This window comes from Glossina fuscipes, unplaced genomic scaffold (assembly GCF_014805625.2).
Source record: "Glossina fuscipes isolate IAEA_lab_2018 unplaced genomic scaffold, Yale_Gfus_2 61, whole genome shotgun sequence".
NCBI classification, from domain to species: Eukaryota; Metazoa; Arthropoda; class Insecta; order Diptera; family Glossinidae; genus Glossina; species Glossina fuscipes.
The window spans coordinates 5085953-5111393 of NW_023998433.1; the positions used below are offsets into that span (position 1 = coordinate 5085953).

Consider the following 25441-nt stretch of genomic DNA (forward strand, 5'->3'; position numbering starts at 1 on the left):
AAAAAAAAAAAAAAACAAAAATTTGAAAACTAGTTATTTTTATAAAATTAAGGCGAAAAATTAAGTTAAATATGAATACATTGTTAATAGTGGTAACGTTAACCCTGTTGGGTAATTATGTGAAAGTAAAAGCGCAGCATCAGCAACAAATCGAGCCAGCGTATTTACGTCAATATTATCAGCAATTGCAACAGCACCAGCACCAGCAAGCTGTTGCAGGTGGTGGAGCTGCTGATGCTACACCTATCTATGAACAAAATGCTGAACAACCCGAACACTATATGCCGTCTGGCCAGCAATTACGTGTTAAGGACACCGTACAGGAACAAGTATAAGCGAATCACAACCAAACGTCTGTATGAATATCTATGTGTTATATATTTTCATATTAATTTTATAGATACGAGCACAGCAACAGCAACAACACGCCCAGCATCCACAGCAGGCTGCTTATATAGCACCAGCTGTACGTGATTACTTGCAACATCAGCCGCAAACTCAACAAGTATGTGTCGCACACTTTTTTGCTTTTCTTTTCATATGTTGTTGTAAACAAAAACGCATTTAATTGGGTTTTACATTGTGTGCAGTCTACAAAAAAAACTAAAGAAAAAAAACAAAACAAAAAAGCAATAAAACGCATGCATATAACAAAACTGTTAAACGAGTACAAGCGAAGCTTTTTCCTTCTTCGGATTTGTAGGGGAAATAAAATTTGCTTCAAACCCTGAAAAGTACTGGAGTTGAAATCAATTTTCTCTTCATCTTTCCTTTCGATTTACAGATTCAATATCAACCTCAACAACAAGTGGTTTATCGTCAACCCCAACCTGTTGCTGCTCCTGTTGCTCATAGACGACCTCAACCGGTCGCAGCGCCTCAATATCAAGCTGTCGTTCCTCCCAGACCTAAAGGCAAGGGCCATTTGGAAGAAGAAGAAGAGGAATATGATGATGTAAGTTATTTTCATTGATATCGTAGTTAAGATGAATTTGATATTCAATATTCTTCATATCTGTTCAGCCAATCACTTCACGATAATATTATTTTGATTGTGATGTTGAAAAATTTATTTTCAAACGCATTCAATTAACCAGTTTCGTTTACGTATAAAATATAGTTTTGTAGTTTTTCGAAAACATATATTTCTTTATGTTTGGCATTGAAATGCATCAAAAAGCATTGAAATGCTGCAGACATTTACGGTTGAATGCAAACCACTGATATGTACGGACAATGACGTTAATGTAACGTATAAGGTCATTAACATAACATCTCCATACATCTATCCATCTATCCATACACCCATACACGTGAATCTGCGTTCACGCAAATGCATGGCCAAAAAACCTCAGTCAACTAAACGCTGATTGCCGAATTGTAATGAAAGTTATCGAAGCGCAAATTTGAAATGCGCCGCTCAAACAAATACATAATGATACATGGCAAAGGCGTCGTTGAACGCTTAGACAGACAACAACAGGGACGAGGGAATAACACATCAGTTAGAGCTGCGGCTGCGTTCACACAGTTGTAGTTGCAGTAAATTTGTAGTAGCGGATGCTGGCCAATGTTTTTTCATTTATTTGTAAATCGCTTAAACTTCCGTACGGAAATGCATAACGTGACATGTAACGTATAACGAACTCTTTTAATTTTCTTCCCTCGTTTTTCTCAATGAAATCATTTTATATCGTTATATATATTTGTATGAATACGTCTCTCTGCATATATTAAAATGTTACAATGCACACAAAAGTTACAATACATATATATATATATATATATATATATATATAAGCGTATATTCATTTAACCGAAATTTTTTAAACCTTCTTTCATCTCTTTTTCATTTCATAAATAAAACTCATTCTATTAAGTCCAGTTTAAGACTAATTTTAAACTCACAAATACTTCCTTTCACTTTTAACTTATTTTTAAATTCGAATTTTAATTCGTATAAAATTTTTGAACAATCGGAAAACATAAAATACTCTATTTTCCGGACTATGAGACGCACCGGACGATGAGACACATACTTCAAACTTATAAAATGATTTGTAGAAAAATATATTTTAATGTTACTTGCGTATCAAAATTTTCATTTATTGTTAACATAACTCGTATTAGCAATGTTCAATTCATCTTCACTGTCGGTACTATCATTCGTCTTGTTAATGTCACCGTTCATATCACTTTCGGTTGAACTACGGTTGTCACTACTTTCAAGCCTTTAATTTGGAGACGATTTATTGAAAAAATATTTTAATGTTGCCATCGAGCCAAGAGACGCATCCAAAATTTGAGTCCATTTTTCTATGTAAAAAGGTGCGTCTTATAGTCCGAAAAATACGGTAGCTCATAAATCTATTCGCATTCTGTTGGTAATGGTGTGCCGTCTCGATACAATGTATGCATGCGCACCACCAAGACTCGAAGCTTTTCGATTGCTTGGTAACAACAATTCGCTCATTAGAATTGCGTTCAAATTGCTTAACATGTACACACACATACATACACGTAGACGCGCGCGCGCATGAAAACGAAAAAAACGAATTCTTACATTTAATGACTTTGTTTTGATTTTTATGTCAAAGAATTTCTTTCATACAATTTTTGCGCAATTTGTTTTGCATCCACTATTTAATGTATATTGGATTTGAACAAGCGTTCGTAACATACAGATATGCAGGCATCGGTGACGAACATAAAGATGACTGGTTTTCTTGATTAGAATGAGTAAGAAAAACGATTTAGCCCTGTCTGTCTGTCTGTCGGATTACAGTGCGGAGTGTTAACTAAAACGACAAAGTTGATCTCAGAACATTTCTTATCATTCTCCTCGACTAACTTTAAAAACTCCGTCAAATTGCGTATTCCACCCATAGGGTATTTGAAAAAAAAGAAGAGGCTGAACTAATAGTGTTTTATTATTATTATTATTATTATTATTATTATTATTATTATTATAAACTTAGCCAGAGTATAAATTCTAAGACTAAAGTCTTAAAGCATTAGCATCTAAGGCTTTCGGCTTTATTAAAAACTCTACCGCACTTGAGATTTGAAACCACGACCATTGAGTTGCTAGTCGAGACTCTTGCCTACTCGGCCACTCAGGCGGCTGAATAATAGCATTTTAAGTTGGCACTTTTGCTTGCGAGCTAATGATGAATTGTATAAAAATATGAATTGAAATGTCTGCAGCAAATATTGTGTAAGACCAACGGCATACGAATATCGAAAGTGAATTTATATGAATACCTATACAATACGCACGTTGACATATTGTTGTCGATGTTTGTGTTCACACACAGTTTAATTACACCATTTCTGCATTAAAATTAATGTGACTCGCTTGCAAAAGTAATCGCAATAGGAACTAATGGAAAGTATTTAAAAACGAAGCCAAGCTTAGATGTTTCTAACTCAAAAAATTGTTGTAATAAACAAATTAAATTTGCCATGCGTATAACTTTGCTTGGCATAGTAATCATTCAAGATTAATTCTAAGATATTTTAAGATTACGATATTTCATTTGTTGCTGTTATCCTTTTTTTTCTACTAGTCTTGTATTTGCTAAATGCAATCAATGAAATTTATAGGCATCTGTGAGTAACCTTAATTTAGATTCTCATGATTGCATGTATAAGTGTCGTGTAAGAGTTCTTGAAATTCTACAAATATCCCCTTGTATTGAAATTTAATTTGTTGAATTGACAATATTACCGCAATATGAACAGGTTCAACAGCGCAACTACATCTCCTGTAATATTTTGTATATGAAAGTTGAAAAAAAAACGTAAAAACATCTCCGAAACTTACATCATTCCCTTTTGTCCGTTTATTATTTCACTTCGCTCGTTAGAATTCGCTGAACTGTTAACTTTTCTTTTATTAGTTCTTCTGCTACCTATTTCTTTCAAACTTACTCATCCATTATCCTTCGTTACCTCTTTTATGCAACTTGATCTATTTATTTATATGTTTAATTCTTCTTCCTCTTATATATTATTACTTTATTTTGTTTTTTTTTTTTTCTTTTTTGGTTTTCAACTTAAGTAATTTGTTAATATTTATTTCGCAGTTAATTGAATATATAAAGTTGAATTTTAGTTAAAAGTGCATAAAAGTCGAACCCTACCGTTATATTGTAATACACTTAGTATACTAATTGATAAGTTTATCAGTGGTATTAGTGATTGCACGCTGGCTGCACCCAAACAGTCCGCCTTAGTAAGCTATAAAGAAACTACCTTAACCTACTTTTCTAGTTGTTCTTCTGTCTCTTGGTTTTTTTTTTCGCATATTTAGTTCTTGTTTTCTCTGTTGTAAATTTTTTTTTTATTTATTGACTTAAATCTGACAAAACTTTATGGGTAATTGTTTGCATCACAACCTTGAGCTGATGTAATTTATGTTTAAATTCGCTTCTTTTTTTTAATGATTCGTTGATCGCTGACGGTTTGATTATAATGAAAAATTTCAGTAAAAGAAACCTTGAATAATTTCAATTGAAATTAAAATTTTTAAAAGACAAAGCAAGAAATTGAAAATAAAAAACCATTCACTGGTCTTATGTGGATTTTAATTTTCTTTTTAACAAATTCCTTCGCTTTTGTAAACTTTTACTTTATTTGCTTTATATTATGTCCCTACATTCATACATACATTGTACACACATAAATGAATGCACACATAAGTATACCACTAAGTATGTGCATTTTCGTATAAACAAGTTTTCGTTTTAGCGTTTTTTTTTTTTTTTTTTTTTTTTTTGTTTTTTTATAATATGGATCGTTTGTGAGAATGTGTATGAGTATGCGTGTGCATGTACCTATATGCCTATTGTCTATACTTATAAGCTATTTGCTCTACGTACTATGTGAGTACAAGTAGCAGCAATACGGCCTCAATCTAAATAATACAGCAACGGCCAAAGATACATTAAGAGTTTAGACACGTTTGAATTCCTACACATTTCATGTATCATTGTATCACAGTGTGTGATCTTTACCGGTCTGTCGAAATACTTGTATATAAACCTATGAATATAGCATGCGTCGATCTATGGAGTTTTAATAATTGAACTCTTTTTTTTTCTACTTTTATTCACAAAAAAGAAGAAGGAAAGAAAACAAGTTCATCGACGAACAATGGCAACGAAAACAAACGAAAAAACAAAAAAGCATAGTTCTATTTCCTTTAATAAAATACACCCACCAATTTAGGAGAATACATACGTAATAATTAAAAAAAAATTATTTTCACTTTTATGATGAGTCCGTCATATGCTTCAGTACAACGAATTTTTTATTAACTATGATAAAGTCAATAAATGCTATTTTCCCTTGTAAGATGAATATAATTTGACGTGTGATAAAGTTCGCAAAATATTTATAAATTTTTGTTTGTTTTTTTTTTGCCATTAGTTAACTTTGCAATAAGTATATATGACAAGGAATTACTTTCTCGTAGATATGGCGTTTTAATTAAAACATAAGAAGAAAAACTACTTGGCATCCAAACTAAATAATGTTCACAAATATATTTGGAGTTTACTTTAAAAGTTCGGGAATAGTGAAAGCGTAGGCTTTAGGCTGTATCATGTTCAAGCTGATCGCTTCATTTAAGGGATCGATTCAAGGATACATAGCCCTGACCATATTAATAAAATACTTTTCATCATGAAAATATTAAACACAGAAATTTATAAAAGCATTTATAAACAAGTAAAAGGACTATAGTGGGACACGATCCACCATTAAATACCCTTCATCATTTTGCTTAATACCATTATTCACATAATGCCTTTTTCAAAATGAGTCCCATGTAACGGGAAGACGTTGAAAAAATGATTCGATCCGAATCATTTTCAATAGCGTTCTATGGTCTTTTGGGTTAAAACACGTCAGTGTATAAAATTTTATCAATATATCTCAAAAAATATGACGATCGGTATAATAAAAGGTCGATCTATCCCAAGTGGTTTTGAATTTTGCATACCGTACCGTAACTTTAATGCCCTCATGCAGGACAAATGATGTAGGGTATAAATTGTAAAACGCCCAAGTTACTAAAACAGAAAAGTTCGTGCATTAAAAACAAGATCGGTAGTGTGAAAGTTTTTTGAACAAAAAAAATGGCCAACTCAGTTTTTGTATTGAAGATTATTCTTCATTTTATTGATTCACTTGGTTCACGTCTTTAATTAATTGTGAAAATCTATAACAAATAGAGAACTTCATTGCGCTATTTTTCATGTTCCAGAATATCCCTTTCTACGCCAACTGGCGAGGTTTTGTTAAATCTAATAATATATAAGCGGCCAGGCGAAGACGTGTGTTTAAATCATTCAATCAAAATAATATATTAAAATCACATTTTTCGATTAGTTTTCGGAAAAAGGTAATTTCAGTCAGATATTTCCCCTATAGCACTTTTTTTTGTTTTGTTCTTTTCTGACGCAGGATCAAAGCACTTATGATCGTCTACTTAGAAACATGATAATTCGAATGAGGAACTTACCTCAATTTGTATTCCTCTATATCTCAGAACGAGAATTAATTAATATATATTTTTATTTCCACACATTTGAACTACGGAAAAAAGGCGTAATCACGCTTCGTTTTAGCTTTACTCAGTCGAAAAAATTTAAATTTCCCAGTTCTCAGTGTATATCTGAATTAGTCAAAATAACAATAAGTTAAGATTTTAAGTAAACTTTTTCAAAATCATTTTTACTTTGTGTAGAATATTTGATTAGTTAGTAAAGGTCCATTTGATTGATATCGTATCGTATCGTATATATTATATATATTTACGACATGGTATTTTTCTACAGTTTATCAGGGCATTGCGGTAAATGTGCGATCCAAAAGTCAATTTTTGTTTTATGGGAAAACCAGTTCTTTTAAATAGGCATTTGAAGTTAAGCGAATATGCACGCATCGATTGGGCTAACATGGTTGCTTAAGGTCTTAACAATAATCTTAACGCAAATTAGGCTGCATCTGTTAATAAGAAGTAAAAAACTAAAAAGATTAGATTAGATTTATTTATAATATGTAAAGCATTTCTGCATCACCCCAGAACTACTCACCGATCCGACAGGAAGACAGAATTATATATATAGAAAATTTCTTGATTTCCTTAATTAACACTTTTAATTCCGGTCGCCGGTTTTTACGCTTCATTATTTATTTAATACTCACTTATTATTTAAATAATAATTAACAATGAAGCGTTAAAGTAGCATTTAAGAAACCATTAATTGTTATATGTAACAAGTTCTCTCTCTTCTCGAAATAGAATAAGAATAAGTTTAAGAGGAAATGCGGAATAAGCACAATGTGTGGAATATTATACATTGTTTTCTACATCCTCCGCCCCGGCCCTTGATATTTCTAAGGCATATAGGAGTTGTACAGGTCTCTTTAAGACTTGTTGATTTTGCAGTTGGATGTCACAGGCTCTTACCAGGCCATCTCTGCATTGGTACGTTTGTTTGACCAATTTTAATCGCCACAATAATCTTGGCTTACTGTCTTCATGAAGTAGGAGGACGTCTTTAGATGAACCATTTCTGTTACGAAGTATGGATCTTAGTTGACATAAATATTCGTTACGACAACGCTTCAAGTAATTTTTAATCGTTATTTTATTCGGCCGAAATCTTAATAGGATAGTTAACAAATTGGCTACTGCCAATTCTCTACTGAGCTTAAACGCTTATTTAGGGAAACGAGTCCTATTTCGCTTGAAGAGGCATCAAAGACCATACGCGTTTTAGCAGTTGTTATATCTTCTCTATAAACCGGTTTGTGTGGGATATGATAAATTAATTGGTTATTATCGTTAATATTTACCCTTTCTGCTAAACCTTCTCTTATTAAATGCCGTATTTCGCTGTCATACTTTAAAAGTTTCTTATCGTTGTTTATTAATTTCCTTGTTAAATTATACAATCGTTTTTCTGCAATACCTTTATTATAGTTTAAATGGTCGCGAATATTTTTCCAGGGCAATTATAAACCGGAAGGATCATTCACAAGTTTTATTTAATTCATGACTTTCTCATAGATGTCATTGCTATGCTTAACTTCTGCTAATTGTAGCAATTGTTTCTAAGTTCAAAAAATTGGATATATCAAACATTTCGTGGTTACTACTATTTTCTGGGACTTTTAACACATACTGTATTTTACTATTTTCGCAACAGCGTCAATAGTCCAACCAAAATATGTTCTTAAAGTTATCATCAATTTTTATGGTTTCTAAAAATGGTTGTCTAACAACTTCCAATACGTGTCCTGTCCGACAAGCCAATTAATGCCGTTCAGTGAACTTTTGATGACAATTGAATTATCTGCTAACTTTGTGTGATTAGACAAATTGTTTATTGGTGTTGGACATGCAAGATTATTACCAAAGATCGGTTCAGCCCATGTTGAGTTTACTGATGCGTTGTTGTGTCTCTTTTCATATTAACTTCGTAAAATTATTTTTACTGTTTCACATTCAATCGCTTTATTATTTTCGAATGCCACGATATTTAAGTTAAGTTTTCTACGCAATGTGATTTTAAATTTAAAACTCTTTTTAAATTTTCCTGTTATATACGTTCGCTGACTACCGTTGTCCTTTATTATTCTTGAAAAGACTTAATCGGCGTTGTTAGCACTGCATATTATGACCTTCGCTGCTTGTAAAAATATTCTTCTCTATGCTTTCACCATTATTTAAGGTTGTGGCTGTTGCGCTAGGGGCTTCATTCGGTGTCACTACTTGTGCTGCTGATACTTTGTTTTCGCTGTTCTGCTATCACGCTTTTTTTTCCTTTTGCACGTGTTTTCACAATGATGTTACATTTATGCTGCTACATTCTGTACATTTTATACATGTTGTTTTACAAAGTTTGGAATTATCTTTTTGTTGCTGCATCTGAAACATCTTCTCTCTTTCTTTAATACAGTTTTCTTGTACTTAATGCACTGTTTGCTTCTATATGCCGATGTTGAGTGATTGTTTATTTTGCGGAACACATAACTGACTTATATTGTATATTCTTTGGTGTTACCTCTCTTTTACTAGAGAATTGTTTGCCGCTCTCTGCGGTTTCGAATGCTTCTAACTCTTCTTTAATCAAGTTGTTCCCCTTCTTAACCACTATCTTTTACTATACTGTACTGCTACAGTGTTAACGCTTAAATATAATATTGTACTTGCATTAGCTTTATTTAAATTTCTATGATATTGTTAGAAAGTATTTTTCTCGATACAGTTCGTATCGCTAGATCGTGGTTTTACTTACAATCATGTCCTTCAAGGGTACGATTATTTACAGTTTACTTAGTTTGAGAACTTTCTTAATTGAAACTTTCTCTTCGACGCAAATATTCTTTTCCGACTAACACATTCTGCTTATACACTTATAATGGACAATTGTCATAATTGATGTGTTTTCCGGTAATCCTTTTTGACGGGCGGTAGCTACATTACGCGCTTTGAATTTGCGCTTGGTTTTTCCTTCTTTTAAAAACTTCATGCCACGTGACTTGAAATACCGCATCAATTTTATAAAATTGGTTCTATGAAATTTTTCTTTTCAATATGTAATATTTTGGCTCGCTTAATATATATTGTCGCCCTTATTTTCCTTTCGCGTCGCTTAATTAGTATTGTCGCTGTTTCTTTTTTTTTAATTTTCCACTTGCTTAATTAATTGCCGACTCTCCTGTGTTTCGGCATGTATGTAGAAAATTTCTTAGTTTTCTTTAATTAATACTTTAAAGTTCGCTCCTCAGCTTTTATGCTTTTCATTCATTATGTTATTCATTCAACACTAACTTATTATTTTAATAATAGTTAACAATAAAGTCTTAAACTAGAAGTTAAAGAATCATTATTTGTTGTGCATAACATGTTCTCTCTCTAATTGAAATAGAACAAGATTAAGTTTAAAAGAGACTGTGGATTGAACAAAAAATGTGAAATATTATACATTATATATTATACATTATTTTCTACAATACATAATAATAACTGTCATAAGTTATCATATCCGTCTGCTTATTTTTCTGCTTGTCATTAGAATTATCATGAAATTCGTTAATATCGTAGGCAAATGGATAATAGCTGCGATTGACAATAACAGTGCTAAAATTCTATAAAATAACTGCAGGAAAAAAAAAACCGAAAATTGAAAACATTTCGAAAATTCAAAGAATATATTTACTCATAATTAATTTGCTTTAAAAAAAAATTTAAAAAAAATTTATATGTATTAAATATTATTATTATTATAATTTTAGACTAATGAAATAAAGACTTAGACTAAAAAAAAAGACATTGAGCACTAGCAACACAGGCTATCAGATATAATTTATAAAAGTGCACTAGATATTGAGCCTAGAAGTTTTAATAAAGTAATATATTGTATTAATATTCTGTTCTGTAGCTGATTGTAGAATGTTCGTACGGTTAATCGTTCCAAATCCAATACTTGTAGCCCAGGTAAAGTTAAGGCAGTCACAGAGAATGTGTTTTATAGTGAGAATTTGCTCACAATTGCACAACTGCACGAGCAGGTGGCAGACTAGAAGATATTGAGTCGTCTGTGTATAAAAGATTCCAATCGTTACTCTCCAGTACTTGGGTTTTTTCAGCTATCAAATTCCTGAAGACGCAATTTGGAGTATCTACTTTCTTGTGCATAGACAGCGAAATGACAAAAGAGCAGTCTTTCAAAATCCGTGGATGTTTAACACCAAAATAGCGGAACACTTTTAAGGGAATGTTCAATTCCTTTGCGACGTACAAACAGATAATGATTTTCCAATTTTCTTGGCAATAATAATCTTTTTCACGTCTTCACCGAGAATAGATTTGTTTGAATTAAGAAGCTTGGAGACAAGTTTCAGGGAACGACCAGCTTCGTCCTAAAAGCATAACAACTTGCTCTGAGGGCTTGGTGATAGATTGGTTTAAGAATGTTGATATTAGGTTTGCAGCTATTACGATAAATTATCAAAGCATAGTCAATTTTGCTTAAAACAAGCATTTTGGTAAGATAAGCAATAGTGTTAATGTGCGCATGGCTTTTCCACTCAACGTACTATGTGAAATTCACCCTTGTTAAAATAGAGTTTTTTAACCGAAAACAGTGTGTTTTCCAACGATATTTGTTGGAAAACGTGAGCCGGAGAATATTGAGCGTCTGCACGTTTAGTACCGGTTGGTCATTAATATGCATGAGAAAATTGCCTACATCGCCTATCTGCTTTCGACAAATGTGCATTTATTTTTGATTTTTGCATAGAAATTATAGCCTCTGACGAGTTTGACCATGTGAAGCTCTCTTGTCCAATAGATTCGAGGATGTTGATTGCCTTCGTGTTATCTTTTTCTTTTCTATAAATGTCAGCATAGAGATAATGTTCGATTCTTGATACAGGGCAAAGAATTTTGCTAATTTCGTTGAAAGCGATCTGGAAAAGCGTGACAGAAAGAGGAGGAAAGGAATCTGAGAGATGATCGTTAATTCTAACTTTGAACCGCCGATGCGACATGAATGATTCCAACATTCCATGATTTCAAGAGCTTTAAAGTAGTATGAAGATGCTACTTGCTTTTTCGAAATCAATTGAGAGAATTGTTACATGATTTCGTTCGGATATTGCTTTGCTTTGGTAAAATAATCAATATGTAAAGGAGCGTCGATGCAGCCTCTACACCGCCCTAAACCAACTAGTTGCCTTGTAATCAAGTTCTTGGACTCAAGAAACCAAGATAATCTAGATGTCTTAATCTTTCCTAATACTTTTGAGAGGCAAGATATCAGAGAGATTGGGCGACATTCCGATGCTATGGGGACATTTTTAAGCTTTGAATTTGGAACAACTGCCGCGAGTTTCCACATGTAGGGAATGTGGCCAGTCAAAAAAATAGTATTACATAAGTCCAGTAATTTTTTTTTACTTGAATTAGACAGGGCACTGATCGTTTGATATGAAATGCGATCTACACCAGGCGTTCTCATCTTCGATTTGGAGTGACAACTTTTAAGATCTAAGGTAGACACAAAATTTTCCAGAGACATGGCACATCTGTCAATAGCATTCGAACGAGAAATTGCAGTTATTTTATTTTCGATGAAAGCACTGGGGAAATTGCTGTCAAAGTTCCGTTGGGAGTGCAGATGGCAGAAATTTCATTCGAATTTGATGTCCCGCTGAGTCTGTTGATTTTGTTTCAGACAACTTTTGTTGATGTGTTTTTGTGAATTCTTTTTGAAACAAATGTAAAACTGAGTACCTTTCATTTTCGTTGTTCCATCCTGAATAGAGCATTAGCGTTTTTTTATAACAAAAAATGATCATGATTAGGTCATCTCTTAAAGCGGTGCCATAGATCCATTTTGTTTTTCCACAATAACGAAAGCCTGTTGTCCCACAAAGGAAGCCCAGCTCGTTTAAAGAAGCTGTTGGACTGAGGAATAGAGAGATGAGCAGCCGTGCAAATGGACTTAGTCATAATAAAAGAACCATGATTGAATTTCCCGTTAAATGGCTTTAAATTGAGGAACAACTCGACGTGTTTGGAGTAATTAATCCAATCCCCTTTATCTAGAACGAATTTAACTTGTTTTGCCGGAGTAACAGAGGACTTCGAAAGTGTAAGATCGATTAAGATTGGAAAGTGATCACTATTCTGTAGATCATTAGAAATAGACGATGAAATCATAGGAAGAAGTGACGGAGAGCAACATGTTAAATCAATATATGAAAAGGTGTGATGGGTTGAAAAGTGCGTTGGTCTTCCATCATTTAAAAAGCAGAGATTGCGTTGAATGAAGGCCTTTTCCAAAACAGTACCACAACTGTTGTTTCCTGTTGAGCCCCAGATGGTTCCAGCTGTTAAAGTCGCCACATATAAATAAAGAATAAATTAAATTACGGAGAAAGGATTAAAGGAACCTCTACTATGCTTTTCTTGAAGGGATATAAAGGTTGGGTTAAAATCACTTGTGTGAAGTTCATCAAAGTTATTAATAAGTCCCTTAATGTTCAATTGTAGAATTTTAAAAACTTTACTTAATTCTAGTGACATGAAAACGGAGTGATAGGTAGATGATGTTGACATGTCAACGTGTCCGTCGAAAAATTTCACTATAGAAATTTTGTGTGAATTATTTGCAGCAGAATAATCGGTACTTAGATGGTTGCGTACGTATGAAGCGAATAATTTGAAATTGAATGTTTATTGTTGCATGGAGGATTGGATTCATTACAACTTGTAATTTGTTGAATGGAATTGAAATTCTGGGATATTTAGTTTATTAGGCTGTAGGATGCGTGTTGTTGATTCAATTGTTTGCAATATTTGTTGTAGCTTTAATTTTTCCATTATTAGTTTTGACGGGTGATGTATCTGGTATCTCAATACCGCTTTTGGATGATGATAGAGCAGGTTCGTCATTGGTAGTAGTTGGAGTTAAAGGCTTATTAGTCTCGACTTGCAAGGCCACAGCAGCGTAGGTATTACTCTTATTAATTCTTTGGGTTCCAGATGGATTTATTTCCCGGCAGTTGTGTCGCGCTCCGCCCTTGCTACAGTAATTTTCTGTTTGGATTTTTAGAATTTCACGCACTTGTACATAACGCTGGCATTGTTTGTCTACGGGGACAACTTTCAGCATGTGTAGGAAGATCACAGTCAGTACAAGATGGTGGATTAATGCATTTTTTAGCAGCACGACCCAGGCATTGGCAGTTTTTGCATCTCATGGGATTTGGAATGTAGAGTTCCACTTTACATTTATACCAAGCCACATCAACAGTTTGCGGTAACCGATGGCGATCATAGATTATAATAATCCTTCCTGTAGGAGATCGGATCTTTCCGTCGTCATTTAATTTAGTGAATATATGGACTTCGGTCACTCCTTGATTGCCCATTTCGCTAACTATTCTTCCGGCACATGCTTTAAGCACGGAGCATAAATTGCGCCTCTAACTGAGTTCAGTTTTTCATGTAATTTAGCCGAAATAGGACATAAATTAGCTAATGATTTCGACTTTATGAGGTTTTCGGGTGCGCGCGGGTTCCCAGCGAGGACAAGTAAATTCCCATCGCGTAGAATCGAGATAGAGTGTATATATGTCGTAATGCTTTCTAGGGCTTTTTTTTTATAGCAAAAGGACTGATTTGTGTGCTTGCATCAGTTGAAGAAATAACAACATAGTTTTTGTCCGTAGGAGTGATGTTACTGATTGGCAACACCGGAAAGACCGAACTTTTAATTTTTTTTTCTTTGCGGAGATATGTCCGCTAAAAGATGAAATGTATTTGAGTTTTCATCTGGCGGCTTCGGGGCTATTAAGCCTTATGGTTGTCTACTATATAGTAATTTGGTAAAAGACCATTCACTGGAAATAGATCGGGAACTACTAAAGCCAAATGTCAATTGTTTTCAATTTTTTTATTTCAATTTTTATTTTATTTTTTTATTTTATTTAGAGGAAACAATAGCACATGCAGTATTCGCGATATCCGCGATTACCAGTTTTAGCAATAACACTGAAAAGACACGAGCTAAATACACAAAATCACCTAAATGATTAAAAAATCGCAGACGAAAAGAAAACACGCGCTACTCAGAACACAAGTCAACTACGTATTGTATGTATTAAATAAATTTATTGATTTACATCGTAAATTTCTCAAGGTTCGCTACAAGACGAATATAAATATTTTAATTGCTTTAATTCTCTTTATAAGTCAACGATTTATTTGAGAATTTATCAAGTGGCGACATCGCCGTAAAATGCTCAAATATTTTGCATACACATTATACATATGTATTTGACTTGCCATCATTTTGAGATGATTTTGCGATAATTATGAGATGTATATTGATGAGTTGTTATTATGATATATTAATTATTTCAGCAAAACTCTTCATATCAATTCGGGTTTGACGTGAAAGATGATGAATTTACTAATTATCAAAATCGCAAAGAAGTCCGTGACGGTGGTGTCATCAAGGGCAGCTATTCGGTGGTAGATTCCGATGGTTTTATACGTACTGTTAAGTATACGGCTGATCCGAAGGAAGGTTTCAAAGCCGAAGTGATAAGAGAACCGACTGATATTGTAGTGAAGATACCAACACCAGCACCACAAGGTCTGCTACGTCATCATTCAAAGGCAGCACAAGATTATGCTATAAAGTCCCAATATTATGAAAAAAATTAAATTAAACAAATAAGCGTACCCTCAGTTCATTCATACTTTTGCATGGAAAAGTTTAGAAAATTATTCCAATCCATATACTTGTTACTAGTTATAAGTTTTAATAACAAAGAAAAATAGCGAATAACAGAGAAATGTTTTATAAAACTTTTTATGTTATTTTCATTATTATTGATTAATACATTCGTACATTCGTTCATCCGTTAATTCATCCATTCATTCATTCATTCGTGTAAATTTGTGATCATTTGAAACAGAGCAGAGTAACAACTACTGCTAAAAATCTTTATGTACATATTTTTGTGTAAGTATTGGAATAGTAAGTAAAATACATGCCACAAGATCACAACGTCGCCTTTGTCCGCATATTCGTGCATGCAATATAAACATTTACATACGTTTACGTATCTCTTCGTGAAAATATGCTCTGAATAAAATTTTTCTTAAATTTTATATTTGTATTTGTGAATGTCTGAAACCCTTTATTTTCCTTCTTTACTTTCTTCATTTATTTCTTGTCTCCTATTATTATTATTGTTATTATTATTATTATTGCTCTTGGTGACCATTTGTTTTGAACTTAGAATGGACCGGTCAAACCGGTTAAAAATCGTTGTTCTTACATAAATGCAAACAGTGGGAAAATTTCCAATTCTCTCAGAAAATAAATCAAGCAAAACAACATCTTCAGTATCTTTTCGAAATTTGGTTCTTATCGGTTTGCTTTTGCTGAAAAGTGTCTTTTTGCAATGTCCTCGCATACATTAAGTGATTTACCAGCACCAACAGCATCTCTGCTATACAAATCATGGGAAAAGGGTTGATAATGAATATTTGCTTAGAAAATAAAACAAAAAACCTTAAATGACCTTAAATTAAACCGGTTATGGACGTAGGATCACCACCACAAACATAAAGAATATAAACATGCCTTGACATCAGTTATTCCTGATGATATTTTTAGGTGATCTATGTTGCTGATCGCTTACAATAACAGCAATAATAATAAAAATAATAATAACGGCAACAAAGATAAGAACGAAAAAGATAGTCAACAGCTGTAACATGTACTGAGAAATAAACAAAAATGTTGACCTCTGATGGTCATTACGTAGTAATAGAAAAAAGAAACGGACACAGCTGTCATAATGATAAACAAGCAAGATCAAAATTGAAATGGTCATTAATTTTATATGCGTTGTTAAGTAATTGTGTGTATGTAAAATTCTACATCTGATATATGAACGAGCTCTTGGCGAAACTACCCCTTAACCTTAAGGTAAAGTGTCTTCGACTTACATCAAGGTACTATAAAGTGAAATTAAACCCTTCAACTTTGAACAACATTCAACTACACTACTTTTTCTGTAGAAACTGGTTTTCTTCTCAGGCGGGATCTATAGTGATGATGATGCACCGTAGACTTTACTAAAATAAGTTTTACATAGTTTAGCAAAAATTTTCTTCAGATAAATGGTCATAAGGGAGACGAACAAAGTGAGAAAGGGTGAGATAGACAAAGAGAAAGAATGAGGAAGAAAGAGAGAAGAAACATAGAGAAGATCTAAAAAGAGTAAAAACAGATTGACCATGTTTATAGACGTGAGAAAATTAGTGTCATTGTTATATTCCTTACACTTAGAGATGATCATTTCCGTGCAGAAGGTAAATAAGCGATTGCCTGGTATTTTCTTTAGGAAAGCATTTTCAAGTTTTTTATATCAATTGCAGTGAGTAGACTTTATTTCAATGAAATAAATACTTTAAAATAATGAAAGGTCACGTTTAAAATTCATAGTTTTCCGACCGCCAAATCCCAATAATGTTCAGCATAATCGTTTTTGTCATTCGACCATATTACCTTGAATGATAAAAAAGTCAAATTTTTTTTTTGTGTTATTTTTGTGAAAAGAGGTTCAATAACAATAAATATTAAATTTTGTAACCGCACCTCGCCCTTGAAACGATTGCCATCTTTAATGGTTTGAAATCTTCTCTCAAACCACCGCGGCCGGTGTTCAATGTGACCAAAATTTACGTGATGGGGATTTTTATAATTTATGAAAACATCGCTAGTAGTAAACCATAACAAAAAATTAACTGAAATATAAAAAAAAGAAGTTGTTGCAACGATAACAGCTTTTACCTCCAAGAACGTATTTGTTGAGCTTCTTCGAAATCATTATCTTCATCATTTGTATTAACAATGTCGTCATCCATGTTATTGTTATCGTCGTAATTGGAAATGAAATAATCGTAGAAAGCACTTCTAGGACTCCTTTCTCGTCTTTGATTATGCAAGAAATCAATATAATCCAAAGAAGAACTCTGTGGCTGCTCAAATTGTTGCGTTTGCTTTTGATCCACTTGATGGTAAATACGATTACTATACGAATAAACGGGAATATGCGAGAGGGGTGAATCATTCGATTCAGTCGATAATAATTCTTTTCGGGTGGCGTTTTCAGCTGAGTTTGTTTTTCCATAAATTAAATGATTTAAATGATTTAAATTTCTGTTCTTTGGCCGTTCCATAGACCGGGTATTATTCGAATCAATATTATTCGGCAATTTATTCATTTTGACATCATTTCGTGTATGAGTTCTTGTATACTGCTCATTGTCGGCTTCACTTAAGGCATCAGACACAACTCCCGGCTTATAGAACGATAATGGTTCGATTATAAATTTCAACTTTTTATTTAAATCCAACGGCAAGTGTTGTTTGTAACTATTATAAGAATGTATTTCGGGGAGCATTGTTGTTGTTATTTTTTGAGTTAATTTTGCCACATTTGTAGGCTGCGATGTTGACATCTTGTACTTCACTTTCGTTATGAGTTTGGCTACTTGATCATCGTTTTGTTTCCAATAAGGTTTTGTTAATGTTCCATTCCCGATTTCCCGAGTTTTATTATCCGTACTTATTACCGCATAATTACTTCTTTCAGTTCCTATTTGCTGTCCAGTGAAACTCCCTACGCCAACTATGACGAGAAGACTTCTCATCAATATGAAGATCATATCTATGGACATGTTTTTTTTAATGATAAAGTCTGCAATATACGAAATTTGTTCAAAAACTATTTACATTCCTTAGAAAACGTTTACATTTATAATAACACCAAACTCCGGAAGTTAAAAGTCAACGAATGGAAATTTGCGGTTTCATAGAAAGCAAAAAAAAAAAAAAAAAAAAATGAAAATCTTTTTATATTAATAACTAAGTGAAACTCCGTTGCATTCGAAAGCGGTCCGCTAATACAATTTTTAGTAATGTTTATTAACTTATAACACATCGTAGAACTTACAAAACAAACATCCAATCATTATAAAAAGCTTTCTTATGCTTGATATCGACATCTTTCGAATTGCAAAAAAAGCTACTCTTTTTCACATGGAAATAGAGACCACTATTTTTTAGTATGGGTACTCAGCTACCCGACAGTATTATTATTATTATTATTGTTATAATTTTAGACTAATGAAATAAATACTTAGACTAAAAAAAAGACATTGAGCACTAGCAACACAGGCTATCAGATATAATTTATAAAAGTGCACTAGATATTGAGCCTAGAAGTTTTAATAAAGTAATATATTGTATTAATATTCTGTTCTGTAGCTGATTGTAGAATGTTCGTAGGGTTAATCGTTCCACATGCAATACTTCTAGCCAAGGTAAACTTAAGGCAGTCACAGAGAATGTGTTTTAGAGTGAGAATTTGCCAACATTTGCAGATTGAGGAGGAAGACTTCTTCAAGACCCATTGTTGATTTGCAATTGTATGACCAGGGCGAATTCTCGAAAGTGTATGGATCTTGATTTTCTCCACATTTTTTGTATATAAAGGTGGAGTTAATTGACGGTTAATAAAAGAGTAGTGCTAGTGATGGTATTGTAGATTTCCTTCTGTAATTTTCTCTTTAACTTTTCTTCCAATGTACCTTTGAAAATCCAACCTTTCCATGACATCATCCATAACTAAAGGTGCAGAAGCAGCAGACTTCTGCGCACGATCAGCCCGCTCATTTCCCAATAAACCGATATGACTAGGTACCCATAACATTTTAATTTTTTTGCCGGATCTTTTAATGATATTCTCTAATTTGTTGATGGTGCTCCCTGTCGAAGTAGTTTTATTAGTTTGTTTCGATTTTACCTATCAGTGCCTATCACCTAGCAGAGCACTAAAAATTTTGCTACGATTTTGCCAGAACCGCTATAATGATCTAAGACTGAATGATCTAAGTGTCCGCTATCTGATATATACCGGGCTAATCTCACACCAAGTAAGAAAATTTACAACGCGTGCACAATTTAACGTACAATATCCTCAAAAATAGTAACGGCGCCTCCCGGACGCCGTTCGAGTGCAAAGGGTTAATCAGAGCTAATCTCTAAAGACAGAAATTTCTTTCGAAAATATTTTCCTCAATAATTTATTTACTAAATCAACTTACGATCCTAATTGATATCGGTCTGGAACTTCTTATCTGTAGGTGCCGCATAAAACAAAATTGTTTTCGAAAATAGCCTTAATCGACTTACTGATAACTCTGTACACATAAGCATTGGCAAAGACATGTTCATCTTAAGGCATATCACGCTAAATGGTTGGCGTGAAATTGTAAAGCTAATAAAGAGCTGATACGGACCATTCTTGTCCGGGGCACTTAAGTGGCTGGTTGTTTTCAGGCCGATATTTGCTATATGTCGTAAATTGTCCACCTTTGGAACCTGATGTCTTCATTTACAAATCGAAAGTTCACAAACACTACTCCCTTTCCTCACCCCACTCTTCCTATAGCCTTTCGTGGTCATTACCGTGTCACACTTTTAAGCGGTCATAGAAAAAAAAAAAAAAAAACTGTAGATGTGTTTGTTTGTGATGTGATATTTTTTAAAAAATAATTCAATGAAAAATTTTGCTCCTTTTTTGTCAAAATTCATAACAAAGTATCAGTTAGCCATGTAAGTACAGATATAAGCAAGTCGACTAATTGAGCGATCTGTGAAGTGAGAATTTTAGAGGAATAAATTCATAAACATTTTCTAATACTTGTTGAAATTTGAGTCGTTAGTATAAAAAATTATGTAAAAGCACTATAGTGAGCCACGGGCCGCTGCTAAGTACCCTACATCACTCTACCGTTATTCATATAACGATATTTTAAAAGAAACCATTTTCCGGGAAGTAGTCGAAAAAGTTGTCCGATACGAAACGTTTTAATAGTGTTCGTCCATAAGCTGAAACGTCGTACGTTAAACGCCAGAAAACCATACAAATAGGCAGACAGGCAAGCTTAAATCGATTCAGAAAGTGGTTCCGATAAAATGTAAGTCTATCTTAAGTCCTTCTGGATATTGCATACATTCGTTCAAACTTAATATACCGCTGTACTACAAGTGGTGTAGGGTATAAAAGAGGACGCGAAGTGTTTTCGGACTTATAATATATCTCAGTAGTGGGAAAAAGTTATTTTTCCGACTTCATTTTCGCTTATAGCCAATGCATCAGTTGATGTATTATTAGGCAGTAGCCTTTTTACATACATTTTTAGTTACATAAAAAGCAATGGTACCTTAACCTTAATTTTTAAGTTTTTAATGAGAAGATTTTAAAAGAAATTTATTTGCATATTTTAGTAAGGGAAAGTTCTTTTCCATAATATAATAAATAATATGAAGGAAAAGCGGGCTGATCAAATAACTGACCGCTTTGTTTTATTCTTCATTAGTATTATATTAAAATGTTTACACCTCTCGCTGATGATTGGTTAGAACTTCGGCGAAATCTAAGTTAAGGGTTGAACTTTGTTTCTTTTGTTTATTGATAATTTTTTTTGTAGTGAGGGATAAATGATGCAGTTTTTAACCCTTCATTAAGCTCAGCGAGACAGAAGTTCACATATAAAGTATTCTTAAGAATGGAGTTAAAGGCTATTTCAGCTCATTCAACTGTTTCAGCTGGTACTTATCACAACCATTCCAGAAAAAATTTGATATAAAAAAAAGTTTAATTAAAGAAAAAATATTTTAAACCAGAAAATATCTACAGAAATAAATAATTTTTTGGATATTTTGGTGAGTTATTTTTGCGAACAAATCAAATTCAAAATACTTAACGATTCATTTTGTGTTGTAAATTTTAAAAGTTATTTTATTAACGCATTTATAATACGCAATAGATGAAAATCGTGTCCAATATCTGTACCTTTCCTTACACGAGCCGCTTTTAAAAGCATTTTTAAAAAGGATATATTTAAATGGGAACCGTAATTGTTAGCATTGATATGTTTTGGAACTTAATCCATCATATCGACGTTATTCATACGCATTTTAGCGAAATCTTCAAAGACAATATTGTCATCATCATCTTGATAGTAACCTTTAACGTTGCGATGCTGTTCAATTGATTTCATTTTCTTCATGGCATTCGAACGTTTCTTTTCCACGGAACCTATCGTAGTGTTTAGTTCGTAAAATAAAAAAATAAAAAACAAAAATAAAAAAACAAAATATTAAATGCACAGTTTACGTACCTGGAGCTGGTTGTAGTAATTTGAAGGGCACATCAGTTTGCATTTCACCACCCAAGGTACCACAATTTAGTTTAATACGGACCGAATATGATATTACGATACCGCACGCATCGCCTGTAGACTTGCCCTCTTGAACCAGAGTCGAGGAAGCCAAGTTAACGTCTTCATCTTTCAAATGTCCATCCAAAGCAATACCTATAAATGGATTTTAATTTTTATGAAATCTTTTCCTCTCTTGATCGACGATTTTTTTCAAGGGGTTACCATGACGATCTTTATTGTTGGCAGCCAACGGTATTAAATAGAATGTTTTCGATAGGTTGGCACCTGGTGTTATAGGACATCCTTCCTTGGTTTCCAATTGAGCTACATGTTTACTAAATTGAGCATTCACCATAGTAATTTCCGTGTGTTGGACAATATAACACTTGATTAGCTTCACCGATTTCTTCGAATTATTGGTTATCTGCACGGTCGCGGCTACTTTCTCACCATGATAGTAAATTTCGCGATCCAATGTCACTTCCAAAGTGATTTTACCATTCGAAAAAGTGAAACCCTTGCTAACCAAAGAACTCGGTAATCGTTGGCCACGATTAGGAGGAGCATATTGCAATTTTTTAATTACCAAACTGACCATGCTACGTTTGTGTTGACGATCGTCTTCCGAGTCGGCCACGTAGGCTCGTATATTATATTCCACACCCAAAGGTTTGCCATGATCATCACCATCTTGTTGCAGTGTTACGGAGCTTGGTGAATTCGGAGGAAAATGAAAAGTGAAAGGATGAGCATTTTGACCCAACTTTCGTACTAATTTTTCTTGCATGGGTGTCATTTCCATATTAGGATTGATGATAGGTACAATTTGTTCCCGACATAATATTAATTCCTTGGAAAATTTAACACCCATTACTTCATCTTCTTCGCGCCCATAACGATATGTCGTAACCAATTGCCCGAAAACACGACGATTTTTCAAGTAATCAGGATCTACGACCACAACACCATCCACAGGATCGCAGTAATCCAAATGATCAATAAAATCTCGTCTCCCCAAATAAAATGTGACTTTACCGTTTGGCGTAGCCTTTTTAAAAACTTTCACCGAAACTACCATATTTTCGTTTATATTATTATTTCCGCTTCGTCGTTCGATAACAAAAAGCTTAGCAACGTTCGCGGAAAATACGGTTAAATGTCTTTTTCCACCTGCTTTTATACCTTTTTCAAATAAGGGCAAAATCTTTAAAAAGGTTTCACAATAAATGGCGCTAAATGGATTTAAAATGTAACACACGATGGTGGTGCTTTCTTCATCACAAAGAGAAACAAACGTTAACATAACGTTGTTATTTTTACAAACTTACATGCGTCAAAAAACGTAGAAAATTCGTTGACTAATATGGTTGACGACCCAGTGTAAGTGCACATATTAATGAATACACACATCAATATATTCTATATATGTTACCACATATCTATATATTTATATATGTTACCACGCTTAGGGTAATTTGCTCAGTAATAAATGTCAAGTTTTCAACTTCTAGTGAGCTTAGCATTGACCTTCAATATCAGTAAACTAAGGTTAAGTAAACAATTGCAAATTTATTTTTTGTTTTCCTCTTTCTTCCGAAAAACGGAGAAACAATCGGAAGACTGCTTGGAAATAGAAAAAGTTTATAATGAAACAATTAAAAATTGCACCGGGGGATACCATGTAAATGAAGCTAAAGTCCAGGAACGTGTGCTTAGAAAAAGTCTTTTAAGCAATTTCTCCTGCACAACTAATAGGATTTTATAAATATGTTGCATGCTTTAAGCGCGCTTATAAAAACTAAAATATGTCAGGGTTTGTGCACACGCTACACATATTGTAAAAAATAGTTATAGCAGAGGTTGCGGCGTGGGTCTTATTTATTAAAGCAAAGTCGCCTCTTTTATGAATTGATGTTTTGGTTTTTTGATTAAGGTATTATAGGAAATGTTTTTATAATTTTCAATCCTTTATTTAATCCAAACTTCTTTCTTTTCATTTATAGCAATGAAAATGCTTTCATTTACTACACCTGAACGTCATGGTTACAGTATTAAATTTTCAGCACTTGAAACCGATCTTTTACTGCTAGCTACTAGGTAAGTCTCTCAAAAAAAAAGCGGTTTTTCTTCATTTAATTACGTTTGTTAATATTCTTTTAGCCAGCTTTACGGTCTGGCTGGTGGTGGAACACTATTTCTTTTGCAGCATGCGGTCGAAGAAGGGAGACTCAAAGAAATATGTCGTTTCGAATGGAGTGATGGCTTATTTGACGTTGCTTGGTGTCCATACGCCAACAATATAGCCGCCACTGCCTCCGGTGATGGTTCCCTACAAATTTGGAATAGTCTCGATAACGGTTCGGATGGATCGTTAAAAGACGTTCCCAAAAAACCGGTAATGTGTCTAAAAGAACACAAGAATGAAGTGTACTCGATAGACTGGAGTGAAAAGTGGAATTACCATCAAATATTATCGAGCAGTTGGGACGGATCAATTAAACTGTGGGACTGTAATCGTCAAAAATCTGTGGCCACTTACCATGGTCATACAGATTTAATATATAGTGCAAAATTTTCACCATTAGTGGCGAATATTTTCGCCAGTGTAGATACCGATGGTTTATTAAATTTATGGAATTCTTTTGATTTTTCAGGTAAGCCATTAATGGCCATAACATCAGCTCACAACACTGAAATCTTATCAATGGATTGGAGTCAATTCGATCGCAACGTTTTAGTAACCGGCGGAGCGGACGGCTTAATAAGGACTTGGGATTTAAGGAATATGCGCCATCATATTGCTGAATTATTTTCCGGAGAATATGCGGTAAGGAAATTAGCTTTTTCATCACACAAAGCTTCAGTATTGGCAGCAGCCAACTATGATTTTACAACGAGGTAAAAAAAATGGAAAAATAAATTAATTGCCCACAAAGGTTTTCTATTTCCCTTCCGACTTCCTATGCTCTTTTAATAGAATTTGGGATTTTGGAGTTTCCTTGGACGCTATAGAAATCCATGAACATCATACGGAATTTGTATGCGGTCTAGACTGGAGTGTTCATCACCACCATTTGTTAGCCGATTGTGGTTGGGATAGTGTTGGGAACATTTTCAGGGCAACATCTTTAAAAGACTGAAACCGTCATCCTTTTCATGTACATATAATTAGCAGTTTAGATCTAGGGTAGCAAATCCCAAAAAAAAAATATCTTAATTATAGGTTAACGGCTTAGCAAAGCTAAGCCAATTTGCTCGTAAAGCGCAATATATGTGATAATAAACGTAAAAAGAAACTGGGAAAAGGAATACGAAGTATATATACATATATATTTACGATGCATAATAATCACACAAAATCATGTATGATATGATAATAGCGGTAATGATATATTCAAGTACTTGTAAAATACATAAGTTTTAAAAATTGCAGCTGAGATGATGTATTCCGAATTTCACTTTGTAGCACAAAATTGGTTCCTGCAAAGTAAACTAAAGGCATTTTAAAACGAACCCACTCACACGACTTTTATTTATTTATCATATTTTTTGTTTTGTTTTTGAGATTTTTTTTTTTTTTATTATTTGTTAAAAATG

The 25441-nt window shown here is 33.5% G+C and overlaps 3 protein-coding genes across 3 annotated transcripts; 2 read left to right on the forward strand and 1 right to left on the reverse strand.

The window, feature by feature from the left end:
* Positions 1-6: 6 nt before the first annotated feature.
* On the forward strand, positions 7-15582 carry LOC119637980 (putative cyclin-dependent serine/threonine-protein kinase DDB_G0272797/DDB_G0274007). Its single transcript, XM_038034477.1, has 4 exons — positions 7-329; positions 401-505; positions 785-955; positions 14954-15582. The coding sequence occupies exons 1-4, from the start codon at positions 72-74 to the stop codon at positions 15257-15259; spliced, it is 840 nt and encodes a 279-aa protein (XP_037890405.1). The 5' UTR covers positions 7-71; the 3' UTR covers positions 15260-15582.
* A 5806-nt stretch (positions 15583-21388) lies between these two features.
* Positions 21389-23016, reverse strand: LOC119637936 (phosrestin-1). The gene is made up of 3 exons (XM_038034404.1): positions 22067-23016; positions 21803-21997; positions 21389-21720 (listed from the first exon to the last, which is right to left on the reverse strand). The coding sequence occupies exons 1-3, from the start codon at positions 22920-22922 to the stop codon at positions 21566-21568; spliced, it is 1206 nt and encodes a 401-aa protein (XP_037890332.1). The 5' UTR covers positions 22923-23016; the 3' UTR covers positions 21389-21565.
* Positions 23017-23350: 334 nt separating this feature from the next.
* On the forward strand, positions 23351-25159 carry LOC119637937 (peroxisomal targeting signal 2 receptor). Its single transcript, XM_038034405.1, has 4 exons — positions 23351-23777; positions 23848-23941; positions 24005-24742; positions 24822-25159. Exons 2-4 carry the CDS (start codon positions 23850-23852, stop codon positions 24982-24984), a joined length of 993 nt encoding a protein of 330 aa, XP_037890333.1. The 5' UTR covers positions 23351-23777; positions 23848-23849; the 3' UTR covers positions 24985-25159.
* Positions 25160-25441: the final 282 nt, after the last annotated feature.